A 25,449-nucleotide genomic window follows, 5' to 3' on the forward strand; every position below is an offset into this window, starting at 1 on the left:
AAAAGAAGATACAAAACTCTCATTGCTTGCAGATGGCATGATACTATACATAGAAAATCCTAAAGAGGTCACCAGGAAATTACTAGAGCTAATCAAGAAACATAGCAAAATTCAGAATATAAAATTAATACACAGAAATCCCTTGCATCCTTATACACTAACAATGAAAAATCAGAAAGAGAAATTAAGGAAACAATCCCATTCACCATTGCAACAAAGGAATAAAATACCTAGGAATAAACCTACCTAAAATGACAAAAGACCTGTATGCAGAGAACTATCCGACACTGATGAAAGAAATCAAAGACAACACAAACAGATGTAGAGATATACATGTTCTTGGATTGGAAGAATCAATATTGTCAAAATGACTATCCTACCCAAAGCAATCTACAGGTGCAATGCATCCCTATCAAACGACCCATGGTATATTTCACAGAACTAGAAGAAAAAATTTCACAATTTGTATGGAAGCACAAAAGACCCTGAACAGCCAAAACATCTTGAGAAAGGAGAATGGAGCTGGGGGAATCACTCTGCCTGACTTTACACGATATTACAAAGATACATTTATCAAGCATGGTATGGTAGTGGCACAAAAGCAGAAATATAGGCAAATGGAACAAGACAGAAAGCCCAGAGATAAACCCACACACCTGTGGGAACCTTATCTTTGACAAACAAGGTAAGAATATACAATAGAGAGAAGATAGACTCCTCAGTAAGTGGTGCGGGGAAAACTAGACAGCTACATGTAAAAGAATGAAATTAGAATACTTTCTAACACCATACACAAAAATAAACTCCAAATGGATTAAAGACCTAAATGTAAAATCAGAAACTATAAAACTCTTAGAGGAAAACATAGGCAAAATACTCTTTGACATAAATCACAGCAAGATACTCTATGATCCACCTCCTAGAGCAGTGGAAATAAAAACAAAAAATTAAAAATGGGACCTAATTAAGCTTAAAAACTTTTGCACAGTGAAGGAAATTATAAACAAGTTGAAAAGACAACTCTCAGAATGGGAGAAAATAATACCAAACAAAACAACTGATGAAGGCTTAATCTCCAAAATCCACAAGCAGCCTGTTCAGCTCAATACCAGATAAACAAACAACCCAATCAAAAAGTGGACAGAAGGCCTAAAGAGACATTTCTCCAAAGAAGACATACAGATGGCTAATAAACACATGAAAAGATTCTCAGCATTCCTCATTATTAGAGAAATGCAAATCAAAACTAAAAGAGGTATCACTTCACACTGGTCAGAATAGCCATCATCAAAAAATCTATAAACAATAAATGCTGGAGAGGATGTGGAAAAAATTTGCATTCCCACTGCTGGTGGGAATGCAAGTTAATACAGCCATTATGGAGAACCACAGGCTTCCCTGGGGCTCAGATGGTAAGGTGTCTGCCTGCAATGCGGGAGACCTGGGTTCAGTCCCGGGGTTGGGAAGATCTCCTGGAGAAGGAAATGGCAACCTATTCGAGTATACTTGCCTGGAAAATCTCATATACAGAGCCTGGTGGGTTACAGTCTATGGGGTTGCAAAGAGTTGGACATGACTGAGTGACTTCACTTTCACTGTTTTTTCCCACTATGGAGAACAGTATCGAGATTCCTTAAAAAACTAGGAATAAAACTACCATATGACCCAGCTACTAGGCATATACCTTGAGGTAACCATAATTGAAAAAGATACGTGTACCTCAATGCTCACTGCAGCATTATTTACAATAGCAGAACATGGAAACAACTTAGATGTCCATCGACAGATAAATGGTTAAAGAAGCTGTAGTGCATATACACAGTGATGTACTACTCATCCATAAAGAGGAATGTGTTTGACTCATTTCTAATAAGGTGGATGAACCTAGAGCCTATTATACAGAATATAGTAAGTCAGAAAGAGAAAAACAAATGCTGTATATTAAAGCACATATATGGAATCTAGAAAGATGGTACTGATTAACCTGTTTGCAGGGCAGCAATGGAGATGCAGACACAGCAAACAGACTTAGGGCCATGGAGGAGATGGAGAAGGTGGGATGAATTGAGAGAGTAGCACTGAAACATATACATTACCATATGTAAAATTATATGGCCAGTGGAAATTTGCTGTATGACAGAGGGAGCTCAAATCTGGTCTTCTGTGACAAAGGTGGGAGGGAGGTTTAAGAAGGAGGTACATATGTATACCTATGGTGATTCATGTTGATATATGACAGAAACCAATACAATACTATAAAGCAATTATCCTCTAATTAAAAATAAAAAAATAAAAAATAAACCAGGTAGTCAGCATCAAAAGATTACTCTGAATTAAAGAAAATCAGGTATTTCAAGTTAATGAATTAATGAATTTCAAGTTAATTCAAGTTAAGAATTTACTTCTTTCTGTATGGGATGATGCAAGAGTCTGGGCTCATTGAAATCATTCCTTTGATATGCACCTTAACCATCTGGGCCAGAATCTCAGTTTTTTTCCATACTGAATCCCTTAAAGGTGCACATTTGGAGTTGCTTTAGTGACTGATGGTGACTGCAGCCATGAAATTAAAAGACGCTTACTCCTTGAAAGAAAAGTTATGAGCAACCTAGATAGCATATTCAAAAGCAGAGACATTACTTTGCCAACAAAGGTCCATCTAGTCAAGGCTATGGTTTATCCAGTAGTCATGTATGGATGTGAGAGTTGGACTGTGAAGAAAGCTGAGCACCAAAGAATTGATGCTTTTGAACTGTGGTGTTGGAGAAGACTCTTGAGAGTCCCTTGGACTGCAAGGAGATCCAACCAGTCCATTCTGAAGGAGATCAGCCCTGGGATTTCTTTGGAAGGAATGATGCTAAAGCTGAATCTCCAGTACTTTGGCCACCTCATGCGAAGAGTTGACTCATTGGAAAAGACTCTGATGCTGGGAGGGCTTGGGGGCAGGAGGAGAAGGGGACGACAGAGGATGAGATGGCTGGATGGCATCACCAACTCGATGGACGTGAGTCTGAGTGAACTCCAGGAGTTGGTGATGGACAGGGAGGCCTGGCGTGCTGCGATTCATGGGGTTGCAAAGAGTCAGACACGACTGAGCGACTGAACTGAACTTGGTGGCTGACGGCTTGATGGATGCAACAGTCTTTGTTTACTGATATGGCAGGTGACTTTCTTTGCCCACACTGGAAGGAAGCAGCTCTTTTGTCTAAGTCATGCATCTCTTTGGCTGGATCCCTCTTTCTGCTTCAGTTTTTTTTTTTTTAATTTTTATTGGGAATACAGTGGATTTATAGTGGTTTGTTAGTTTCTGTTGTATAGCATAGTGAGTCAGTTATATATAAACATATATCCAGTCTTTTTAAAATTCTTTTCCCATATAGGTCATTACAGAGTATTGAGTAGAGTTTTCTGTGCTATAAGGTAGGTCCTTATTAGTTATCTATTTTATATATAGTATTATGTATGTGTCAATTCCAATCTCCCAGTTTATCCCTTCCATTCCCTATTTTCCTCTGGTAACCATAGTTTAGAAGCTAAAGGCAAAGGACAAAAGGAAAGATATAAGCATCTGAATGCAGAGTTCCAAAGAATAGCAAGGAGAGATAAGAAAGCCTTCCTTAGTGATCAATGCAAAGAAATAGAGGAAAACAATAGAATGGGAAAGACTAGAGATCTCTTCAAGAAAATTAGAGATACCAAGGGAACATTTCATGCAAAGATGGGCTCCATAAAGGACAGAAATGGTATGAATCTAACAGAAGCAGAAGATATTAAGAAGAGGTGGCAAGAATACACAGAAGAACTATACAAAAAAGATCTTCACAACCCAGATAACCACAATGGTGTGATCACTTACCTAGAGCCAGACATCCTGGAATGTGAAGTCAAATGGGCTTTAGGAAGCATCACCATGAACAAAGCTAGTGGAGGTGATGGAATTCCAGTTGAGCTATTTCAAATCCTAAAGAATGATGCTATGAAAGTGCTGCACTCTATATGCCAACAAATTTGGAAAACTCAGCAGTGGCCACAGGACTGGAAAAGGTCAGTCTTCATTCCAATCTCAAAGAAAGGCAATGACAAAGAATGTTCAAACTACTGAATAATTGCATTCATCTCACATGCTAGCAAAGTAATGCTCAAAATTCTCCAAGCCAGGCTTCAACAGTACATGAACCATGAACTTCCAGATTCTCAAGCTGAATTTAGAAAAGGCAGAGGAACCAGAGATCAAATTGCCAACATCCACTGGATCATCAAAAAAGCAAGAGAATTCCAGGAAAACATCTACTTCTGCTTTATTGACTATGTCAAAGCCTTTGACTGTGTGGATCACAACAAAGTGTGGAAAATTCTGAAAGAGATGGGAATTCCAGACCACCTAACCTGCCTCCTGAGAAATCTGTATGCAGGTCAAGAAGCAATAGTTAGAACCAGACATGGAACAACAGACTGGTGTCAAATTGGAAAAGGAGTATGTCAAGGCTGTATACTGTCAACCAGCTCATTTAACTTGTATGCAGAGTACATCATGCGAAATGCCAAGCTGGGTGAAGCACAAGCTGGAATCAAGATTGCCAGGAGAAATATCAATAACTTCAGATATACAGATGACACCACCCTTATGGCAGAAAGCAAAGAAGAACTAAAGAGCTTCTTGATGAAGGTAAAAGAGAGTAAAAAAGTTGGCTTAAAACTCAACATTCAGAAAACGAAGATCATGGCATCTGTCCCATCACTTCATGGCAAATAGATGGGGAAACAATGGAAACAGTGAGACTTTATTTTTTTGGGCGCCAAAATCACTGCAGATAGTGATTGGAGCCATGAAATTGCTGCTAAGTCACTTCAGTCGTGTCTGACTCTATGCGACCCCATAGATGGCAGCCAATCAGGCTCCCCTGTCCCTGGGATTCTCCAGACAAGAACACGGGAGTGGGTTGCCATTTCCTTCTCCAATGCATGAAAGTGAAAAGTGAAAGTGAAGTTGCTCAATCGTGTCTTGACTCTTAGCGACCCCATGGACTGCAGCCTACCAGGCTCCTCCATCCATGGGATTTTCCAGCCAAGAGTACTGGAGTGGGTGCCATTGCCTTCTCCGAGCCATGAAATTAAAAGACACTTATTCCTTGGAGGGAAAGTTATGACCAACCTCGACAGCCTATTAAAAAGCAGAGACATTACTTTGCCCTGCAATATATATGTGTGTGTGTGTGTGTGTGTGTGTGTATGTATATCAGCTGATTAGCGATGTTGTACAGCAGAAACCAACACAACATTGTAAAGAACTTATCCTCCAATTAAAATTGGGCTTCCCTGGTGGCTCAGAATGTAAAGAGTCTGTCTGCAGTGCAGGAGACCTGGGTTCAATCCCTGGGTCAGGAAGATTTCCAGAGAAGGAAATGGCAACCCATTCCAGTATTCTTTTCTGGAGAATCCCATGGACAGAGGAGACCGACAGTCTACAGTCTATGGGGTTGCAAAGAGTTGGACAGTACTGAGCAACTTCACTTTTCTTTTTTTTTTTTTTTCCCCAATTAAAAGGTAGAACCTAATCCCCTCCCTCCACCCACTCCTTGGATGTCTGTGGGATTTATTGACTCATTTCTAATGAATATAATGTCATAGAAGTGATCTTTTGTGTCTTCCAAGACTACATCATAAAAGTATTACAACTTCTACCTTGCTGTTTCTCAGACTGTTAATTCTGTGGAAAGCCAGCCACCATGCCATTACGACACACTAGCAGCTCTATGAAGAGGCCCAGGCCAAAAGAAACTTGGTGCTTCCTACTAACACCTTACCAGCCATAGGTATGAGCCACCTTAAAATAGATCCTTTAGCCACAGTTGAAGTTTCAGATGACTGCAGCCCTGGCCAATAATTGTAGCCTCATGACAGAGCCTGAGCCAGAACCACCCAGTTAAGTCATTCCTGAAACCCTGACCCACAGAAACTATGTGAGAAAAGGAATGTTTATTATTGTTTTAATTTTCTAGCTTGCTGAGTAATTTGCTCCACAGCAATGATCAACTAGAACAAGTTAATAATTGTTGAGACTGGGTGTTGAGTTTGTTGTACTATTCTATTTTTGTGTACATTTGTTATTTCTGTGACACTTCATATTAACATGACAAAAGTTAAATATTGAATCTCTATATTACATCATCAAATAATTACTTTCCAAGTGTGTTAAAGACTATTTGTAAAAAGCAAAAATGCCTGGTAAATTCTCATCTTTGTTACTTCAAGATAGGAAAGGATTTCTTAAACAAGACTTAAAAAGCAAAGACTATAAAGATGGATAAATTAACCTACACTAAAAACAAGGACTATTGAGTGATACTGTTAAGAAAGTGAGAAGTTGACCAAAAATCTGGAAAATGATATTTGTCAGACATACAATGAAGAAAAAATTAGAGTCTAAATATATAAATCAATAATAAATGGAAAAACTAATAGAAAAATGGGTAAAGGATATGAAGATACAATCTACAAAAGGAGAGACCTAAGTGACCAATTAACAAATAAAAGATTGATCAACCAGTATCTACAACTCTGTTTTGGTCACCACAATAATTAACACCCCTTCCCCTAACAGCCCTCAATGGTTGACTGCAGTTGGTGTATGCTGCTGCTGCTAAGTCGCTTTAGTTGTGTCTGACTCTGTGCGACCCTATGGACAGCAGCCCACCAAGCTCCTCTGTCCACAGGATTCTCTAGGCAAGAACACTGGAGTGGGTTGCCATTTCATTCTCCAAACTCTTTCCTAATATGCATATTAAAAAAAAAAGATAAAGATATTCACGTAGGCAGTCAGGGGGATCACTGCTGTGTAGAGAAAAATTAGCATGGGTCAGGAAGTCGTGTTTGATTAATACACAAACAGGAGATTAATATGTGCCTGGTGTTAAATTTCAGCTGTTAAAACAAATTCACCTCTTACTGATTAAAATGTACAAAATAGATATAACCTGGTCCTAAACAGCACAATGATTTACAAGAGACTAATTAAAATTACCAGGGGATATTTTTATAACTATAACTGAAATATAAACTTTAAAAATGGTGAATCATTATGTTGTATATATGAAACATATAATATCATACATCAACTATACCTCAATTAAAAAAATTTACCAGGGGATAACTTAGACCTTGTATGAGACTTTTTTTTCCTGGAAAGGTTAAAAAAAAATTTTTTTTTTTTAACCCAGGATATACTCTGATAACTGTCACAGAATAAGCTCATAAATGCTAACAGGTAATGACTTGTTTCTATAACCCCAAATGAAGGAATTACAGGACACCAACTAAAAAGGATATACTAGTTTTCTGACACCAAATAACTCTTTTCCCTTTATCCCATGTCTGGGCCCTTACCAGAGGCTGTCCCTGCTGAACATACAAACGTGTTCAAGAAAAGTTTAGACAAGATGGATGATGGATTTATAACAGGATGGATTATCCTTGACGCTTCCAACACCTACAGCCGAAAGGCACCCAGCAGAGCTGGGGGCAGGTGTGGGTCACTGTTCTGAACCAGCACAGCATCTCCTTGCCTTCCACCGTCACACACATGTTGCCAATATGCTCGTTTGGAAAATGAAAATGAGAAAAACCTGAGGACGACGCAACCATTTCTCACCAACTCCACTCACCCCTCTGAAGTCCGCTTCGAGTCCCCGTCATCGCAGGGCAGAGCGACAGACACAGAAGAACTAGAAGAAGCAGACCCGCTCCTCTCCTCCGTCCAGCCGCTACCGCTCTGCGCAGCGGCGAGGACGCGCTGCTCCGGGAGGAGGAGCTCTGGTACCGGCAGGACGACGACCGAAGGGTGGGCATGGTGGTCCAGCTTCGGGAAAGAGAGAAGAGGGAGGAAGGCGTCCTGACCCATCACGTCTCCATTCCCAGCTCCAATGATCCCCCTTCTTTACATGGGAATGGCTCGAACTCAGGGAGTGGGGCGGCGGGGGGCGGGGAGGCGCAAAATAAGAGGGATAATACACTGTAGATCAACTATACGTCAATTAAAAAAAAAAAAAAAAAACAGAAAAGCACAGCTTTATGGATAAACCATAAAGGAAAAGAATAAAAATTTTAAAATGTGTATGTTTTGGACTTTCCCGTCGGGTCCAGTGGTTAAAACTTCACCTGCCAATGGGGGTAGGGGGTAGGCGGGCAGCGGTTCTATCCCTGGTCAGGGGCCTAAGATACTACATGCGTCCCAGCCAAAAAACCAAAACATAAAACAGAAGCAATACTGTTACCAATGTATGCTGCTGCTGCTGCTGCTAAGTCGCTTCAGTCGTGTCCGACTCTGCGACCCCATGGACTGCAGCCTACCAGGCTTCTCCATCCTTGGGATTCTCCAGGCAAGAACACTGGAGTGGGTTGCCATTTCCTTCTCCAATGCATGAAAGTGAAAGTGAAGTCGCTCAGTCGTGTCCGACTCTTAACGACCCCATGGACTGCAGCCTACCAGGCTCCTCCGTCCATGGGACTTTCCAGGCAAGAGTACTGGAGTGGGGTGCCATTGCCTTCTCCCTACCAATGTATAAATACCCTCAAATATTCAAGCCCTCTTGCCTCCTTGGAGTTTGTGTCCTACACCATTTCTCAGAGTTTCCCTTGAAACTAGCACTCTGTGTTGACTTTCCTTCCCTTGCATGTGTGAATTCCCCACACTCCTAACTGCTTCCTAGGATTACATCCCATAGAAACCTTGAATACTTGTCTCAGCGCTTTCTTTTGAGGGAACCTAAAGTAACATACAATTGTTCAAGCTCCTTGCCAGCATGGAGCAAAGTCTGACCCTTGATAACTCTGTGAGGAATTTTCCTAGCATGAAAAAAACTTTAAGACTCCCTTGAAATGTACATGGAAGAAAGGGCCCTGATGGTTTCAAAAGAGGCCTGAAGGTGAGGAAGCCCAGACCATGGCTCAGGCCCAGACTTCAAAGGTGACCCATGGATCTCTTGCATTTCTCTGTCCTCTTTGAACCTTGTCCATAATCCGTGCCCTTGGTTCTGACTTGCTGGTGTTCACAGCTGAACTCTCCCTGTTACTTGAGCCATTTTTGATACGCTGATCTGGCTTCAGCTTTTTTAACTTGGTAAACACCACAATCGGGGCCACACCTTTTGTCACAGGCCAGGCTTTTGGTCAGCTAGCTTTGCATAAAGGGTTACCTGCCACTCCTCCCCGACCTTGGGGTTCTTGCCACAGTCACAGTACAAGTGAATGCAAGAACCACTTCACTGTTAGGAAGTCTGCATTGCTGCCAGTGGCTTCTCAGATGATGGGAGCTAGTGCCAGTGGCTCAGCAGCAACATGAAATGGGGATCTCTGTGTAGGCATCCAAGTCCTTGATCACAACTCTGGCAGTAATCTGTATTAGGGCCCTGGGCAAGCTCTAGAAACAGAGATGGTGTTTCTAGTGGCACCAGGACAGTGAATTTTGATGAGAGTCAGCTTGGAGGGGAGAAATCTTCTCCAAGAGCAGGAAATAAGGAAATAAACATCTTCTATGGGTTTGCCATATTGTCTCAATGCTAATATTATCTGTTACGGCATTGGTTGTATGCAGGGGGCTTCCAAACTCTTTTTACCTGTTTTAGTTTCTTTTGCCATGTGATAAATTACCCCCAGATCTTGGGGGTTACAATAACAATTTATTATTCTCATGGGTTCTGTGGGTCAGAAATCTGAGGGCAACTTGACTAGGCAATTCTGGTTTAGGGTTTTTCAAGAGGTCAGTTAAGATATTGGCCAGGGCTGCCACCATCTGAAGCCTTGACTGGGGCTAAAAGATCAACTTCCAAGTTGACTCACACACGTATCTGGCAAGTTCGTGCTGGCTCTTGATGTGAGGCCTCAATTCCTCACCATCCGGGCCTCTCCACGGGCTGTTTGAGTGACCTTGTGATGTGAGGACTGGCTTCTTCCAGAGCAAGTGAAGAGAGAAAGAGAAGGGTTGTGGGGAGAGAGAAGGGGAGGAGGGGTACTGACTATCCTTTGTATGGTAACATCCTACTACATTCTATTTGTTAGAAGTGAGTCACTAAAATCTGGCCTACATTCTAGAGAGAGGAACTAAACTCCAACTTACAAAGATAAAGGGAGTATCACAGAATTTGTGGACAGTTTTTTATAAAGCACCACATTACTTTTAGTTCAATAGCTAACTATAACTTGGATTATAAGTTCTTTTCCAGTTTCTATTTCTGACCATTTTTCTAAGTCCATTTTTCTATTCTTTCCTTATGTAATCAGTAAGATACAAATCAATTAAGAATAAAATATTGTCAACTTCTATTACTTCAATTAATAATTAGAACACTTACCTGCTCTTACTAGGAGGAAATCTGGTGTTTTCCTCTAGAATCTCTCTTTTTTCACTGAGTTACCCAAGGGACCTAGGGTTTATTCAGTCTTAAGTGGCCAGTCTAGCTTTCAAACAAGTCAGAGTTGTTCATCCAACTTGTGAAAACTAGGATGTCTAGAGAGGACACTGATTGAGAAGCCATCCCACTCATCTCCAGGCAGGTGGCACAAGGGAATACTGTCAGCTGTGAAGGTCGTGAAAATACAGTGCTTGGAGCTCCTGCTGTGTGGCGTGTAACTGGCAGCCCAGCTGCCATGTTCTGGCTCCACCACCGCCCTGGTGCTAGTGGAGTCCTCATACTATGAGATTCAGGACTACTCCAATCAGCACCTTTGCCTTCAGCACTCCCCATCGGACCAGACAAGGTTTGCTTGCAACTGCCTGCAGTCTGAGACTCTTCTTAACCAACCCTTCCTTCCCCCTTCCTTCACAGCTGTCAGAGTTTTATTCCAGTCTGAATCCTCTCCTTGCCTTGTCTTGCTTCCTTGCTTGTTATCCTTCACAGGTGTTTCCCCTAATAAGTCTCTTGCACTAATTCTGTTCTGGAATCTGTTTCTTGGTAGGGTTCTAGGCATTCATAGTGCCGGAGCTGATTCCCACTGGCTTGTGGGAGCAGGTTCTGTGCATGGCTTCCTAGCACTGCTTTCAGTGACATCATGTTGGTAGCCTGAAATAGGTCATGATGGGAGTGTTTACACCGTAGGAATCAACAAATGCTACACCTGAAGGCTTTTTCCCCCTAGCAAGCTGGTTGTTAAACATTCATCAGTACATCTTCTGTACCCAACAGAAACATGAAAATATGTTCATCAGGAGACCTGTGTGAGATTCCTACTCTGTTCATTGTAGAGAAATGGAAAAAAAAAAAAATGAGCTACTATATACAGCAGTACAGGTGATACTCATAAACATAATGCTAAGTGAAAGACAGTCACGAAAGAGTCCATATTGTAGCATTACATTTACATAAAGTAAAAAACTAGCAAAACTAATCCATAGTGTAAGAAGTCAGGTGAGGGGCTTCTCTAGAGGTCCAGTGGTTAGAACTTGGCACTTTGACTGCTGGGGCTGGGGCTTAATCCCTGGTCAGGGAACTAAGATTCTGGAAGTCAAGTGGTGTGGCCTGAAAAAAAAAAAAAATCTATATGTGTCTATCTCTGTAGCCACCTAATTAGCTGTTCTAAGGGAATTTTTAAGCACAATTTTAAAATTGTTTAAGTGTGGTTTAAAAAAACACATATCATAAAATTTATCATCCTAACTGGTTTTTAAAACTACATTTATTTATTTATTTTTGGCTGTATCAGGTCTCAGTTGCAGCACACAGGTTTCTTTCTAGTTGAGGTGTGCCAGCTCAGTAATTGCAGTGTGTGGGCTTAGTTGCTCCAAAACATGGGATTTTAGTTCCTGAGCAGGGATTGAACCTGTGTCCACTGCACTGGAAAGTAGATTCTTAACCACTGGACACCAGGCAAGTTCCTCTTCACATTTCTAAGTATACAGTTCAGTAGTGTTAATTGGTTCATATTGTTGTCCAGAACTTTTTCATCTTGCAAAACTCAAACTCTATATCTGTTAAATAACCAGGGCCCACTTTCTCCTCCCCACAGTTACCTTACGTTAGAGGAATCATACATGATTGTGGCTGACTTATTTCATTTAACATAATGTCTTCAAGATTCATCCATGTTGTAGCATATGTCAGAATTTCTTTCCTCTTCAAGGCTGAATATTATTCCACTGTACTTATTTACCACATTTTATTTATCCACTCATCCACTGATGGATGCCTGGATTGCTTCTACCTTTTCGGCTATTGTACAAAAATAATGTTGCAGTGAACATGAGTGTACAAATATCTCTTCAAGATCCTGCTTTCAATTATTTTGCATGTATATATACATATATATACATACACACCCACAAATGATATTGCTGGCCCGTATGGTAATTCTATTTTTAATGTTTCCAGGAACTGCCAAACCATTCACCGTAACAGCTGTACCATTTTACATTCACGTTAATGGTGCACAAAGGTTCCAATTTCTCCATATTCTTGTCATTTGTTATTTTCTGTATTTTGTTTATTTGATAGTAGCCATTCTAATGGATGTGAGGATTTTCTTTTATATGTTTTTTCACTGCTGCCTCTCCAGAGCCTAGATCAATCTTTAGTTCATAGCAGTCACTCAATAAATACTAGCTGCATAAATGAATAATTTGAATGAGTTGATTTCATGTATAGGGCTGAACAGTGGTGCCCCATAAGATTTGTCCACATTCTTGCCCAAGAACCCATGAATGTTAGTGTATTTGGAAAAGGGTCTTTGTAGATGAAATTAATTGAGGATTTTGAGATAACAAGATCATTCTGGATTACCTAGGTGGGCCCTAGGTCTAATAACAATGGTACTTATAAGAGATACACACAGAAGAGAACCCAGAGGAGAAGACAACGTGATGACAAAAATTGGAGTGATCTGGCCGCAAGCCAAGGAAGACAAGGAATGCCAATAGCCACTAGAAGCTAGAACAGTCAAGGAAGGATTCTCCCCTAAAGTCTCCAGAGGGAATGCAGCCCTGCTGAAACCCAGAAATGTGAGGGAATAAATTCCTGTTGTTTTTGCTACCAAGTTTTTGATGATTTGTTATAGGACTCACAGAAAACTAATACAGGTTGTTACCTATAATTCTGAGAAGGGTAGCTTCAGGAGTGGGGTGGGAGGAGGAGAAGAATAGGTGAGGGAGATTAAGAAGGAAAATCTTGCAGTTACAAAATAAATGTCACAGGTATGAATATGCAAAGAAATAGAGGAAAACAATAGAACAGGAAAGACTAGACATCTCTTCAAGAAAATTAGAGATACCAAGGGAACAGTTCATGCAAAGATGGGAACAATAAAGGACAGAAATACTAAGGACCAAACAGAAACAGAAGAAATTAAGAAGTGGCAAGAATATACAGAAGAACTGCACAAAAATGATCTTAATGACCGAGATAACCATGATGGTCTGGTCACTCATCTAGAGCCAGACATCCCGAGCGTGAAGTCAACTGGGCATTAGGAAGCACTACTATGAACGAAGCTAGTAGGAATTCCAGTTGAGCTATTTAAAATCCTAAAAGATGATGCTGTTAAAGTTCTGCACTCAATATATCAACAAATTTGAAAAACTCAGCAGTGGCCACAGGACTGGAAAAGGTCAGTTTTCATTCCAATCCCAAAGAAGGGCAATGCCAAAGAAGGTTCAAACTACCATCCAATTGTGCTTATTTCACATGCTAGCAAGACAATGCTCAAAACCCTTCAAGCTAGGCTCCAACAGTACATGAACCAAGAACTTACAGATGTACAAGCTGGATTTAGGAAAGGCAGAGGAACAAGAGGTCAAATTGTCAACATTCCCTGGATCACAGAAAAAGCAAGAGAATTTCAGAAACACATCTACTTCTGCTTCATTGACTACGCTAAAGCCTTTGACTGTGTGGATCATGACAAACTGTGGAAAATTCTTCAAGAGATGGGAATACCAGACCACCTTACTTGCCTCCTGAGAAATCTGTATGCAGGTTAAGAAGCAACAGTTAGAACCAGACATGGAACAATGGACTGGTTAAAAATTGGGAAAGGAGTACGTCAAGGCTGTATACTGTCATCTTGCTTATTTAATTTCTATGCAGAGTACATAATGCAAAACGCTGGGCTGGATGAAGCACAAGCTGGAATCAAGATTGCCAGGAGAAATATCAGTAACCTCAGATATGCAGATGACACCACCATTATGGAAGAAAGCGAAGAGGAACTAAAGAGCCTCTTGATTAAAAGAGAAGAGTGAAAAAGCTGGCTTAAAACTCAACATTCAAAAAAACTAAGATCATGGCATCTGTTGCATCACTTCATGGCAAATAGATGGGAAAACAATGGAAACAGTGAGAGATTTTCTTGGGCTCTAAAATCACTGTAGATGGTGACTGTAGCCATGAAATTAAAAGACGCTTGCTCCTTGGAAGAAAAGCTATGACCAACCTAGACAGCATATTAAAAAGCAGAGATATCACTTTGCTGACAAAGTTCCAAATAGTCAAAGCTATGATTTTTCCAGTAGTCATGTATGGATATAAAAGTTGGACCATAAAGAAGGCTGAGTGTTGAAGAACTGATGCTTTTGAACTGTGGTGTTGGAGAAGACTCTTTGAGAGTCCCTTGGACTGCAAAGAGATCAAACCAGTCAGTCCTAAAGGAAATCAGTCCTGAATATTCATTGGAGGGACTGATCCTTAAGCTGAAGCTCCAGTATTTTGGCCACCTGATGTGAAGAGCTGACTCACTGGAAAAGACCCTGATGCTGGGAAAGATTGAGGGCAAAAGGAGAAGAGGTGACAGAGGATGACATGGTTGGATGGCATCATCAACTCAATGAACATGAGTCTGGGCAAACTCTGGGAGATAGTGAAGGACAGGGAAGCCTGGTCTGCTGCAGTCCATGGGTAGCGAAGTGACTGAACAACAACAATGGAATGTACAGTGTGGGGAAAGCAGTCAATAATAATATAATACCATTATGGCGATAGATGGTACTGAGACTTATCATGGTAGTCTTTTTGGAAGCTATAGAAATACCAATCACTATGTTGTACACTAGGAACTAATACAGTGTTTCAGGCCAATTATACTTCAAAAACAAATAAACTTATCATAAAAGAGATCAAATTTGTGGTTATCAGAGGAGGAGGTTGTTGGAGGAGGGTGGAATTGGATTGAAGGCATTCAAAAGGTACAGACTTCCACATATAAGATAAATAAGTGCTACAAATGTAATATGCAACATGATTAACATAGTAAACTCTTGTGTGTTATATATGACAATTGTTAAGAAGGTAAATCCTAAGAATTCTGACTATAATGAAAATTATTTTTTCTGTTTCTTTAATTTTATATCTATATGAGATGATAGATGTTCTACTAAATTTATTGTGATAATCATTTCTTGATGTATGAAAATGAAATCATCATGCTGTACACCTAAAATGTATACACTGCTGTTATGTAATCATATCTCATTAAACCTGAGGGGAAATGGCTTTAGTTTTGGGAAGCTCTAATTTGAAGTCATTCGTCATGGGTATACTATTCAGCAAGGACAATTGTCTTTTAATGCTATTACTGTTTTCATAACATTTAATCTACACATAGGAGAAGCTTTTTAGTTCTCTACTGTAGAAATTTGAGGAAGTGGGCGTGTTCGTCTAATAGAAATTTCAAGACCTCTGCATTTAAATTGGTTATTTCTTCCCAAGACTGGATTTTGTCCCTTGAGCTGATATAAAGGCCACTTTATATTTGTGGGGCTTGTTTATGGAGGCCACTAGGAGCTCTGCCATAGCTCTGTGCTCCCAGGTGAAGCGTCCCTAAATACTTTCCCTTAGACCCTGCTAAGGATTATTGGGATCTTATGTTTGTAGGTTGATCTATCTGTCATATGGGAGCTGCTACCCAACTGAGCTTCATTCCTAGAACCTTCCTAGCTGTGATTGTTGGAAAGTTTCAGGATCAGTCTTTTCCTTAGGCAATATAGAACTTAACCAGTTATGTAAGATCCTGCCATCTGTAATCAGGGAATTGCTTCATTTCATGTAGATAGTTTAGTAGACTAAAAGACCTTTGGCATACTAAAATATGTTGATATTTCAAACAGTTCAGAGCAAGGTCTTCTGATGCTTAGGGAATGTCAGACAGCTAATCAGATTGATCTTCCCAGGGGAGCATTCCTCCTTGGTATATAATGCTCAGTAAATATTCATGGTACGTAGTAAACTGCTGCTACCCCTTCCAATTTCTTTTACTGGATCCGTCTTACTGCTGAGTGAAGGCTGCTAAATGAAATGTGTACAAAATGCTGGCTGTTTTGCCTCAGGGTGGGATCAACTCTATGGTACAATTCATGCTCCATAACTCTCCATGCGATCAGGCTGAAGTTCCAGATAAGACTGCATCCTTGATCAGCTACCTTCCCTGCTTCTTTCATTGTCTTTCTCCTGCGTACTCTCCCAATAAATTGTACACTCAAATTCTATTTCAGGCTCTGCTCCTGGGGAAATGGACCTAAGACATTGCATAAATTAAAAATTATAAAAAAAATCATTCATGTCCATGACCTGGAGACAATGCTATAATGCAAGCAAAGATATAGAAAATGATGACTTGAAATCAGAGAGAGCAAAAGGACCACACAGAGAGAATGCTTTTCTTGAGGGAAAAAAACAAAAGCCCAAAAAACTAGCAGAGGCTACTTCACACCATCTTAGTGGCAAATAACGTTGGCTGTGCAGCTGTTAAGAACTATGTTATTTAAGAGTCTGAACTTAGAACAGTTAGTTCCATATCATAGACTAAGAATTCTTGACTATTGACATTAACTTTTTTGGGACCTGGAGGTAGCTGCTTTGATAAGGACTAGTGGAGAAAAAGGTGGCATGGGATTTCAGGTAGAATAGCTACAGAATCTAGGTGATAAGGCATAAGGAGTCCTGCATATGTATTTTCAGAGCAGCAGTGATCCCTTTCATTACGAGTGACTGGATGTTATAGTACCAGAACCCACTCAGAATTATATATAGATGACTATGGTTTTTCCAGGAGTCATGTATGGATGTGAGAGCTGGACAATAAAAAAGGTTGCATGCTGAAGAATTGATGCTTTTGAACTGTGGTTTTGGAGAAGACTCTTGAGAGGTCCTTGGACAGCGAGGATATCAAGCCAGTCAATCTTAAAGGAAATCAACCCTGAATATTCATCGGAAGGACTGATGCTGAAGCTCCAATACTTTGGCCACCTAGTGCAAAGCGTTAACTCATTGAAAAATACCCTGATGCTGGGAAAGATTGAAGGCAGGAGGAGAAGGGGATGACAGAGGATGGGATCGTTGGATGGCATCGCCAACTTGATGGACATGAGTTTAAACAAACTCAGGGAGATGTTGAAGGACAGGAAAGCCTGGCATGCTGCAGTCCATGGGGTTGCAAAGAATCAGACACGGCTGAGCAACTGAACTGAAGTCTCAGAGTAGCTAGACTTCTTTTAAGGCAGCTGGATTTCCTAAGAGTATGTGCTCTGAGCTACTTAGGAGGAAACTGAAAAACTTCCTATGACCTAAAGTCAAATTCTCTGCCCATCACTTCTATCATAGTCTGTTGATTAAACAAATCACGAAGGCCATCCCAGATTCAAGGACTGGAGGATTAGTCCCCATCTTTCCACTGAAAGACTGTAAAAGAATTTGTAGCTATCTTTAATGCATCATACATAAAGTATAGCGGACTCTGACAACAGTATGGCTTCTTCCTCCTTAGAAAGAAAATATCAATACTTGCCTTCACAAGAAAATATTTTGTTTGTTTTTTAAGGACAATATAATCTGAGCATGTTTGAAGGCTAAGGAAAAAGAACTAGAGGAGGGAATAAATTAAGGAAGTAAGAAAAAGAATGTTTGTTGCAGCAAGGTTTGAGAGCTTTGAAGCGAAAATAGTCATACTGCTGTTGTATAGATGCAAGCCATTTCCTGTTAACCTCATGTGTTGGGAAAGTCATGTGAAACTTCTCACCCTGGGCTCAGTCTTGCTGTGGGGAGTGGTGGAATCGGCTGGTTCCATTTCTGGCCTGGAGGAACATTGCTTCCTGAAGCCAAGGCATGGCTGCATGTCAGCCTGACCCATGATAGGGCCACATATTCCATTTTCCTGTCTCATCCATATTTATCCCCATGTAGGACACTGTAGCAAAAACACAACCTACAAACCAGAATACCAGTGCTAGGGCCTAGGCTGAGCACCAGTTTCATGTAAGAATAGGAGGGATGCGTGGGAGGAGAGCGGGCTGTTGTACAGTTCAGCTTTTACCAGGCTTCAGGGGTATGCAGAATGAGGAAGGTCAGGACCTGGATATATAAGGTACATCCTAGAATTTTAGAATTCTGTGCTCTATGAAGAGACGCTTCAAAGTGTGCGAGGGCCTTTCTTTGCTTCCTAGGGACTGCAAGGTGCCCAAACTCTGAGACAGCTGCCATGGGAGTATCTGCCACAGCACAAGCCAATGTTCTGGTTATCTGTTGGTAAGTAACAAATTTCTCTAAAACTTGGAGGCTTAAAACAGAAACCAGTGTATAATTTCTCAAGATTTTGGATAAGGCAAAGTAGGAAAGACTTGTCTCTGTTCTAGGTAATGTGGAAGCACCCAGGTGGCTGGAACAAGGGCTTCTTTCTTCATTGACTTGGTCCCGCAGCTGGGATGGATTTACCAGATTTTTGTGTCTGGGATCTAAGTTCCTGGTGTTAATTGGGCTCCTACTTTCCCTCCAAATGCTCTCTTTGTGGCACAGTGGAAAAGAAGCTGCAGCTCAGGACTATCAAGAGCTCAAAATCAGGATTGCTGCGTTGTTCTTAAGGCTCAGACCTGGAATGTGCCCATCATCACTTCGTCCACTTTCTTCTTGGTTAAATCCAGTCACAGGTCCGTCCAGATTCCAGGGTTGGGGACCACACAAGGTTATACTGCCAGCAGGCATGTTTCGTTGCGGATTACCAAAGTAACATACTACCTGACAAGAAGGGCTCTAGGAGCAGACCTGTGTGTTTAAAGCGGGCCGGGATGCAGAAAGGGGGAGGCTCCAGTTCCTAATTTTATGCTGCCCTTTCGATTGGAGGGCAAACAGTGGGGAACAAGGTAACCCCAAACTTCCTCTACCGAATTAAAGGTGCGGGGTCTGGTTTGCTACTGAATCAGGCTGTATCAAGGAAAGCCTTGCTGTGTGTCTTCAGTTCTAGGCATTCACTGACCATAGGTTCTTAACACACGTGTTGCTTCGTTAACACTGTATTACAAAGGTCAAAGCAGAGGCTCGCAGCACTCCTTCAGTACCGCAGCTAGTACCACATCACGACTCAGACTCCTAGGTCCCTTCTGCCCCGCAGCGAAACTTGGGGTAGAGTGATGATTGGAGCCAGGGTCCCTGGACAGCAGCGCTCAACTCGGCCGGCTTGGCTTAAGAAGCGACTGGCTCCGGGCAACCAACGGGAACAGGGTGCTTCAGAACTGCTACCCAGGCGCGGCCGTGCGAAGCGAATGAATAGAACTACACCGCGAGAGCTCCTGGACACCAAGGTCGAGGGAGGCAGGGAGAACTCCCTAAGCCCTACACGTCGCGTTACAGAGCCGCCTTCAGGGAAGCGCGTTCCAGATGACGCTAGTCCGCGCGCTCCGCCCACGCACGCACGCCCTGGCCCCGCCTCCCGCGCCGCTCTGGCCCCGCCCTCAGGATTGACCGCCCGAGCCACCGTCCGCACAGTCCCGCCCCGCACGGCCAGGCGAAGCTGAGCCGGTCGTGCGGTGTGTGTGTGTGTGTGTGTCTGGGTATATGTGTTCACGGGACACCGTCTCAGCCCCGGGAAGATGGTGGCGGCGGCGACTGAGGCGAGGCTGAGGAGGACCGTGGTGACACCGGCGCCCACGAGCAGGAACGGCAGGCGGTGTCGGGACTGGGACGCGACTAGAGCTGGAAGGCCGGGGCTGCGGACCGGGCTGCGCCTCCCACGGCGGCGGCGGCGCCTGCTGCTGCTGCTGCTCCCGCCGCTTCTGCTACTTCCCTGGGCGGCTGAGGCCGCGGCGGCAGCGGCGTCGGTGTCGGGCTCAGCCGCAGCCGAGGCCAAGGAATGTGACCGGCCCTGTGTCAACGGCGGCCGCTGCAACCCTGGCACCGGCCAGTGTGTCTGCCCCGCCGGCTGGGTGGGCGAGCAATGCCAGCACTGCGGGGGCCGCTTCAGGTGAGTGGGAGGTAGTATCGGAGGTCGAGGCTAAGGGTCGCTCAAGACGGCCCCAGGCTGGAGGCGGATGCCCCACAGAAAGTGGGGAGAGGAGGGCTGCCCCATCGTGTTTCAGGACCACTTGCTTCCGTGAAGATCTTCGTCTCTGGCCTGGGGTCTTCGGTACTAGAAGTTGAAAAGGTGCTAGGCAAGGGTGGGGGCACCCCAAAGGGACGAAAGCTACGTGGGACGAAAGCTTACGATTACGAAGAGTATCAAAGCCAATCTCTGAAACTGGGCCTCTTTCGGAAAAAACGAGGTAAAGGAAAAGGTGAGAAAGCCAGCCTACCTTAACACTTCTTTTGAACATCCCTTCGTTCTCCAGGGTCTGATGAGTTCCTGGACTTATTGGAGATAGTGGGGTACTCTGAAGACACAGGGCCCTTGGAGAGATTTGTCGTCTGGAGATAGAAGGGAAACGGGTTGGACTGTGAGATACTAGAGATAGAAGAAACAGTGGTTACTGGCTAAAGGAAGTAAAGAAACTAGCTTTTGGACGCTCACTGGAGGCCGATTGGAACAAGGTCTGTCGTGGAGAGGGCGTCGAAGGAGGTTCCTATTTGCCCTGGTTTCTGGAGAATGTGGAGTTCTGAGTTGGCCTGGTTCAGGGCAGTACCTCTTGGAGAGATCATTCATTAATTAGTAGTAACTATTATTTGCTTTCGTTGTGCAAGGATTGCTGGATAATACAAATAGATTAGGCAGACTTTGGTCTGGTCCACAAGGAGTTTGGAATATAGCTAGAGAAAAATCTGTTGCATAGATAACCCTAATCATAAGGACTACATGTCTTTGGCTGACATTTGCTGGACATTTTTGATGTCAAATGTGGAGGAGTGGGGAAATATGGAGAACAAGACAGACAGGGTCCCTACTCTCATAGATCTCACATTCTAGAAGGGAGACATACAGTTAAGAAGTAAACAGATGAAATAAAATAAGTTTTATGGTAAACGCTGTCAAGAAAATAAGACAGGGTAGAGAATTATAACCAGTTGGTAACTTTAGGAGAAGGCACTCATTTGAAGTGACATTTGATCTGAAACCTGAATGAAGCAAAGGAGAACCTGTGGTAATTCAGGAGTGGAGAAGGTGTGATTAGCTGAGGGAATGCAGGGATATTTTGAGGAGGAGATGACACTGATTTTGAACTTTTGAGGATAAGTAGGATTGGAAATGTGGAGCTGGAAAAAAAAATTCCAGATGGAACGAAGGATGCAAACAAAATTGTGGAGACCAGAAGTGAAATATTCTAGTGCCAGGGTATATAGAGGAGAAATGCGAGAGAGAAGTTTGGAACAGTAGAATTATAGGCTCTGTAATGTCATATCTTCAGGGGAACTTGGAGACCATTGTGGAGATGAGCTCTTTGTTGTTTATGGAGAAATCAAGTGATTTCAAAATAGATTTGTACAGTATGGCCAGCCTTGTACCTTTACTTAGGGTTCTGGGTAATATAATTCTGGCTCATGAACTACATTAATCTACAACAACTTGTTGAGGGCAACTCTGGATTATGTTATGAAATTACAGTGGTTAACAAGACAGACACAGTCCAGCTCTATAGCTTACATTCTAGTTTGTGAGTAGTAATCAATTTCTTACCATTTTTCTTAAAGCTATGAAAGTGAAGAGAAGGGAGCAAATGGAGGACTTGATTTAGTTTGGAAAAGTAAGGTTAGTGTTTGAATAAGTGGCTTTTGAGTTGCGATCTGAAGGGTGAAATCCCACTACCTACATGGGAGGTGGTCCGCTAAAGGGCCGGTGTGTACAGAGGCTTGGAGATGAGAGGGATCATTTCAGGATGGATAGAAAGCCAAGTGGCTGGAGCAGAGAGAACAAAGGGAAGCATGGCAAGACTGAAGGGATGAGCAGGAACCAGGCCACGTGGAGCCCTGTCGGTTGGGTTGAAAGTTTTGACCTTTAGCCTGTGAGCAGTAGAATAGCATTATTCATCTTGTTTTTATGACATTACAGTCATTACAGATTGGAGCCAGAGCAAGAATGGCCTTTGAAGATGGGACCAAAGCATTTTGAATTTGAGCACGTCCACGATCAAGTGAATGGATAGTTGGGTCAGAAGGGAATTTTTCAAGTTCTGAAAATTTAGGATGCATTAGTGGGCAGTGGGGGCCCACAGGGTGGGGAGGGACATATGTTGCTAGATCAGTCTGTCTATAATGTTCAGAGAAGGTGGACTCATTTTAAGTATGAGAGATAATGGGCAACTAGATTGGAACCTTGGTGTGGGTCAGGTCAGGAGTAATGAAAACTTAAGATAAACTGTAGGAATGGAGGAAGGGATAGGTGCTAGGTGGTATTATAGAGGTGAATGACTGATCTTTCTTTGAAACTGGCTTGCTCTTGAGAAGAGGGGGGATGGTGAGGGAACGAAAACTAGACCCTATCTTAGGTGATTGAGGGGATGGTGATATCATTAACAGACGCAGGGACACAGGAGGAGCAGATATGAGATGTTTAATTTTGCACACACTGAGGATGGAGTACTTTCAGGATTTCCACCTGTGGGACAGGTGTAAGTGTTAGCATCATCTGCATATAGAGAGAGCAGGTCCAAGTGTCCGTGAGGACTGTCAGAGGATTGGAAAAGAACCACTTTTAGAGGGGAACAGGCAGTCTTGATCAGGTTGTCTAAGGTGGTGTCATATGAGAGTGAAGGGGCTTCCCAGGTTGTTGTGGGTGCTCCGTGGAGCCGGTTCCAGCTAGTGTCAGTGCTCTTTTCTGGGCAAACAGTTAAGACCTTCATTCTGATAATTTCATTGTATTTTGTGGGCTTCTGAAATTTGCATTTTAAAAACTGAAAGTAAGAGAAACTTATGTCTATAGTCTTTAATAAAACCTTCCATTAAATTTTTAGTTGTAGGATTTTTTAGGGGAAGAGTGAAATGTTGGTTTTGATTATATGTTAGTTTGTATCTTGATTTAACTTACAGACTTCTTTGTTATTAACCTAAGAGACATTAGAATGAATACTTTTCTGGTTTGGGTCAGCATCAAGTTGGTGTGTTTTTTAAGCCTTTAAGTTCTGTAAATCCTGTATTACAATTACTGTAGTAAGATCTTTTTCATTAATTGAAAAGAACATAGATAATAATAGGATTAGATTCACTAAAGTTATCACTGAGTCTATACTACATGCCAGAGACCTGGCCAAACATTTTCATGTATATTGTACCGTTTAATCTTCAGGATAATTCTGAGGATGTTGTTTAAAATTTGGATTATTGTGTGGTTGTAATTAGAAAGTCAGTTCATTTTTTTTCAAATGTAAGATACTGTAGAAATGATTAATTACAGAGGATAAGGTTAATGGTGTCAGTTTAATAAAAATAACTATGAAATCTTTTGTGGATGATTTCCAGAGCAGTGCCACTTCGATTCATTTTTGTGTGATTCAGTAATCATGTTTTTCTACTTGTAATATCACTATCAAAGTTTTTCTTTAGAGGATAAATATATCCCATTAAGTTAGAAAGTAAAGATGTTAAGCTCAAGAAAAAAAGATGTTAAGCTCATTTATGAAGTTAATATGCATTTAATTCTTTTAAGTTCCTGCTATACAACTTTTGGGCAGGTGGAATACAATAACCTATTGAGAACCTTATGTGGTGGTTTAGTCGCTAAGTCGTGTCCAACTCTTGCAACCCCATGGACTATATAGCCTTCCAGGCTCCTCTGTCTATGGGATTCTCCAGGCAAAAATACTGGAGTGGGTTGCTGTTTCCTTCTCCAACACTTTGAGAAACAAAAGAGGGAAAATAGGTTTGTTACAACAAGAAAGCTAGCATAAAAGAAAAATTAAATTCATTGAATCTGTCTGGCTACTGGTCTGAGGATATGCATATACTTTTTTAACTAGTGAAGTGAAAATTCTGGAAAATAAAATATGGTAAAAAAGAAGGTAAAATAAATACTTACCTTGTTTATGGTAATTACTAAGAGGAAGTAATCTGAAGCCCTAAGTGTATGTTGATGAATTTTTGCAGTAGAATATAAGCCCATGAGGGCAGGGATTTTTATCTCTTTTGCTCACGGTTACATTCCCAGAGCCTAGAGCAGTGCCTGAGACATAGTGCTCAGTAACTATTGTTGAGTGAAGGAATGAGATTCTGCTGTGTATATGGATTTCAAGTTATATGTATTACGACTTTCAGAAATGTACCTGAATGACTGCCATGTTTGTCTTTCTGTCTTTATTTTTCCTAAATTTCATTGTCTTGTCTTCCACTGTTTGTTGGGCATCTTTATTGGGTGTTGTGCTGTTATCTCACATTGAGCCATATTGAAGACCAAACTTGTTATCATTAAAAAAAAAAAAGTGTTTTCCTTTGTACTTCTTATTTCAGTAGCAAATCCTAGTTTAGATAACCAAAGATCAAAACTTAGGAGTAGTCTTTTGCTCTGTTTTTCTCCCTTCTTTAAAGTCTTAGAAATGTGTTCCTTTCTGTTCTTTCTACTCCACCCTAGCGCACCTGGCCCTTCGTCTCATTGCTGACCTGCCTCTGTTGCACTCTGGTTGGTTTCTTGCACCTCTGGAATCCATTCTACCCCGTGTCATATAATCCCCTGAGAACTTGTGTTGCTGTCTTGGTCAGAAATGTTTTTCTTTTTTTTTTTTAACTCCATTATCTGTAAAATGACCCTCAGCAGAAGGCCCTCAAATGCTTTACATATAACCCCTTTTCCCTAACCCAACCTTTCTACTTTGTAATAGTTTTTCTGCATATTTGCTAAATTCATCACCCCTCTTCATCTCTACCCCCACATTCTTTCTTTTCTTCTTTATTATCTAGATTCTACCTCAAGGCCCATCTTCAGTTCTCTATAATCTAGAATAGCCAATTCTCTGAAATCATGCTTGTTTTCTTTTGAGATGAGCCATCGGCCTGTTCAATTCATAAGTAGCTTCCGATTGATCACTACATGTTAGATACTGTGCCCTGACTTGAGGCTGTGAAGGTGGGTTAGAATCAAGTCTTGCTTTCCCCTTGAAGAGCTCATAATTCTGAAGCATTGATATTGTTAGCTATGTGCACAGGCTTTTACAATTTAATAATATAAATGTGGGCAATATGTGGTGCTGGACTATTGTGTGGTGGAGAGACTAACTGTGCTGTGGGTTCTGGTGGAAAGTGTCACAGAGAACATTTGGGCAGATCTGAGAAGTTTAGTGTAAATAGACAA

The 25,449-nt window shown here is 41.7% G+C and overlaps 1 protein-coding gene and 1 long non-coding RNA gene across 10 annotated transcripts in view; one reads left to right on the top strand and one right to left on the bottom strand.

The window, feature by feature from the left end:
* Positions 1-10,802, bottom strand: part of LOC147360689 (uncharacterized) — a 31,693-nt gene extending 20,891 nt beyond the window's left edge. For 4 of the 6 annotated variants that reach the window (XR_015139358.1, XR_015139357.1, XR_015139356.1 and 1 more), the window contains exon 1: positions 7,384-7,561. This is a non-coding gene — a long non-coding RNA (uncharacterized LOC147360689). Of the gene's footprint in view, positions 1-7,383; positions 7,562-7,661; positions 8,221-10,346 lie in introns of those variants that run through there. The other 2 variants (XR_015139355.1, XR_015139353.1) reach the window with 2 other exon arrangements.
* Positions 10,803-19,661: 8,859 nt separating this feature from the next.
* ATRN (attractin) overlaps positions 19,662-25,449 on the top strand; it is a 189,365-nt gene continuing 183,577 nt past the window's right edge. For all 4 annotated transcript variants that reach the window (XR_015139359.1, XM_086333323.1, XM_086333324.1 and 1 more), the window contains exon 1: positions 19,662-20,205. Coding sequence is in view for 3 of the 4 variants with exons in the window: in XM_086333323.1 (XP_086189449.1) it covers positions 19,835-20,205 (371 nt within the window). In the remaining variant the exon portion in view is untranslated. The remainder of the gene's footprint in view (positions 20,206-25,449) is intronic.

This window comes from Bos grunniens, chromosome 13, assembly GCF_055505025.1.
Source record: "Bos grunniens cultivar Pamir isolate PY7600 chromosome 13, Bosgru_T2T1.0, whole genome shotgun sequence".
NCBI classification, from domain to species: domain Eukaryota; kingdom Metazoa; phylum Chordata; class Mammalia; order Artiodactyla; family Bovidae; genus Bos; species Bos grunniens.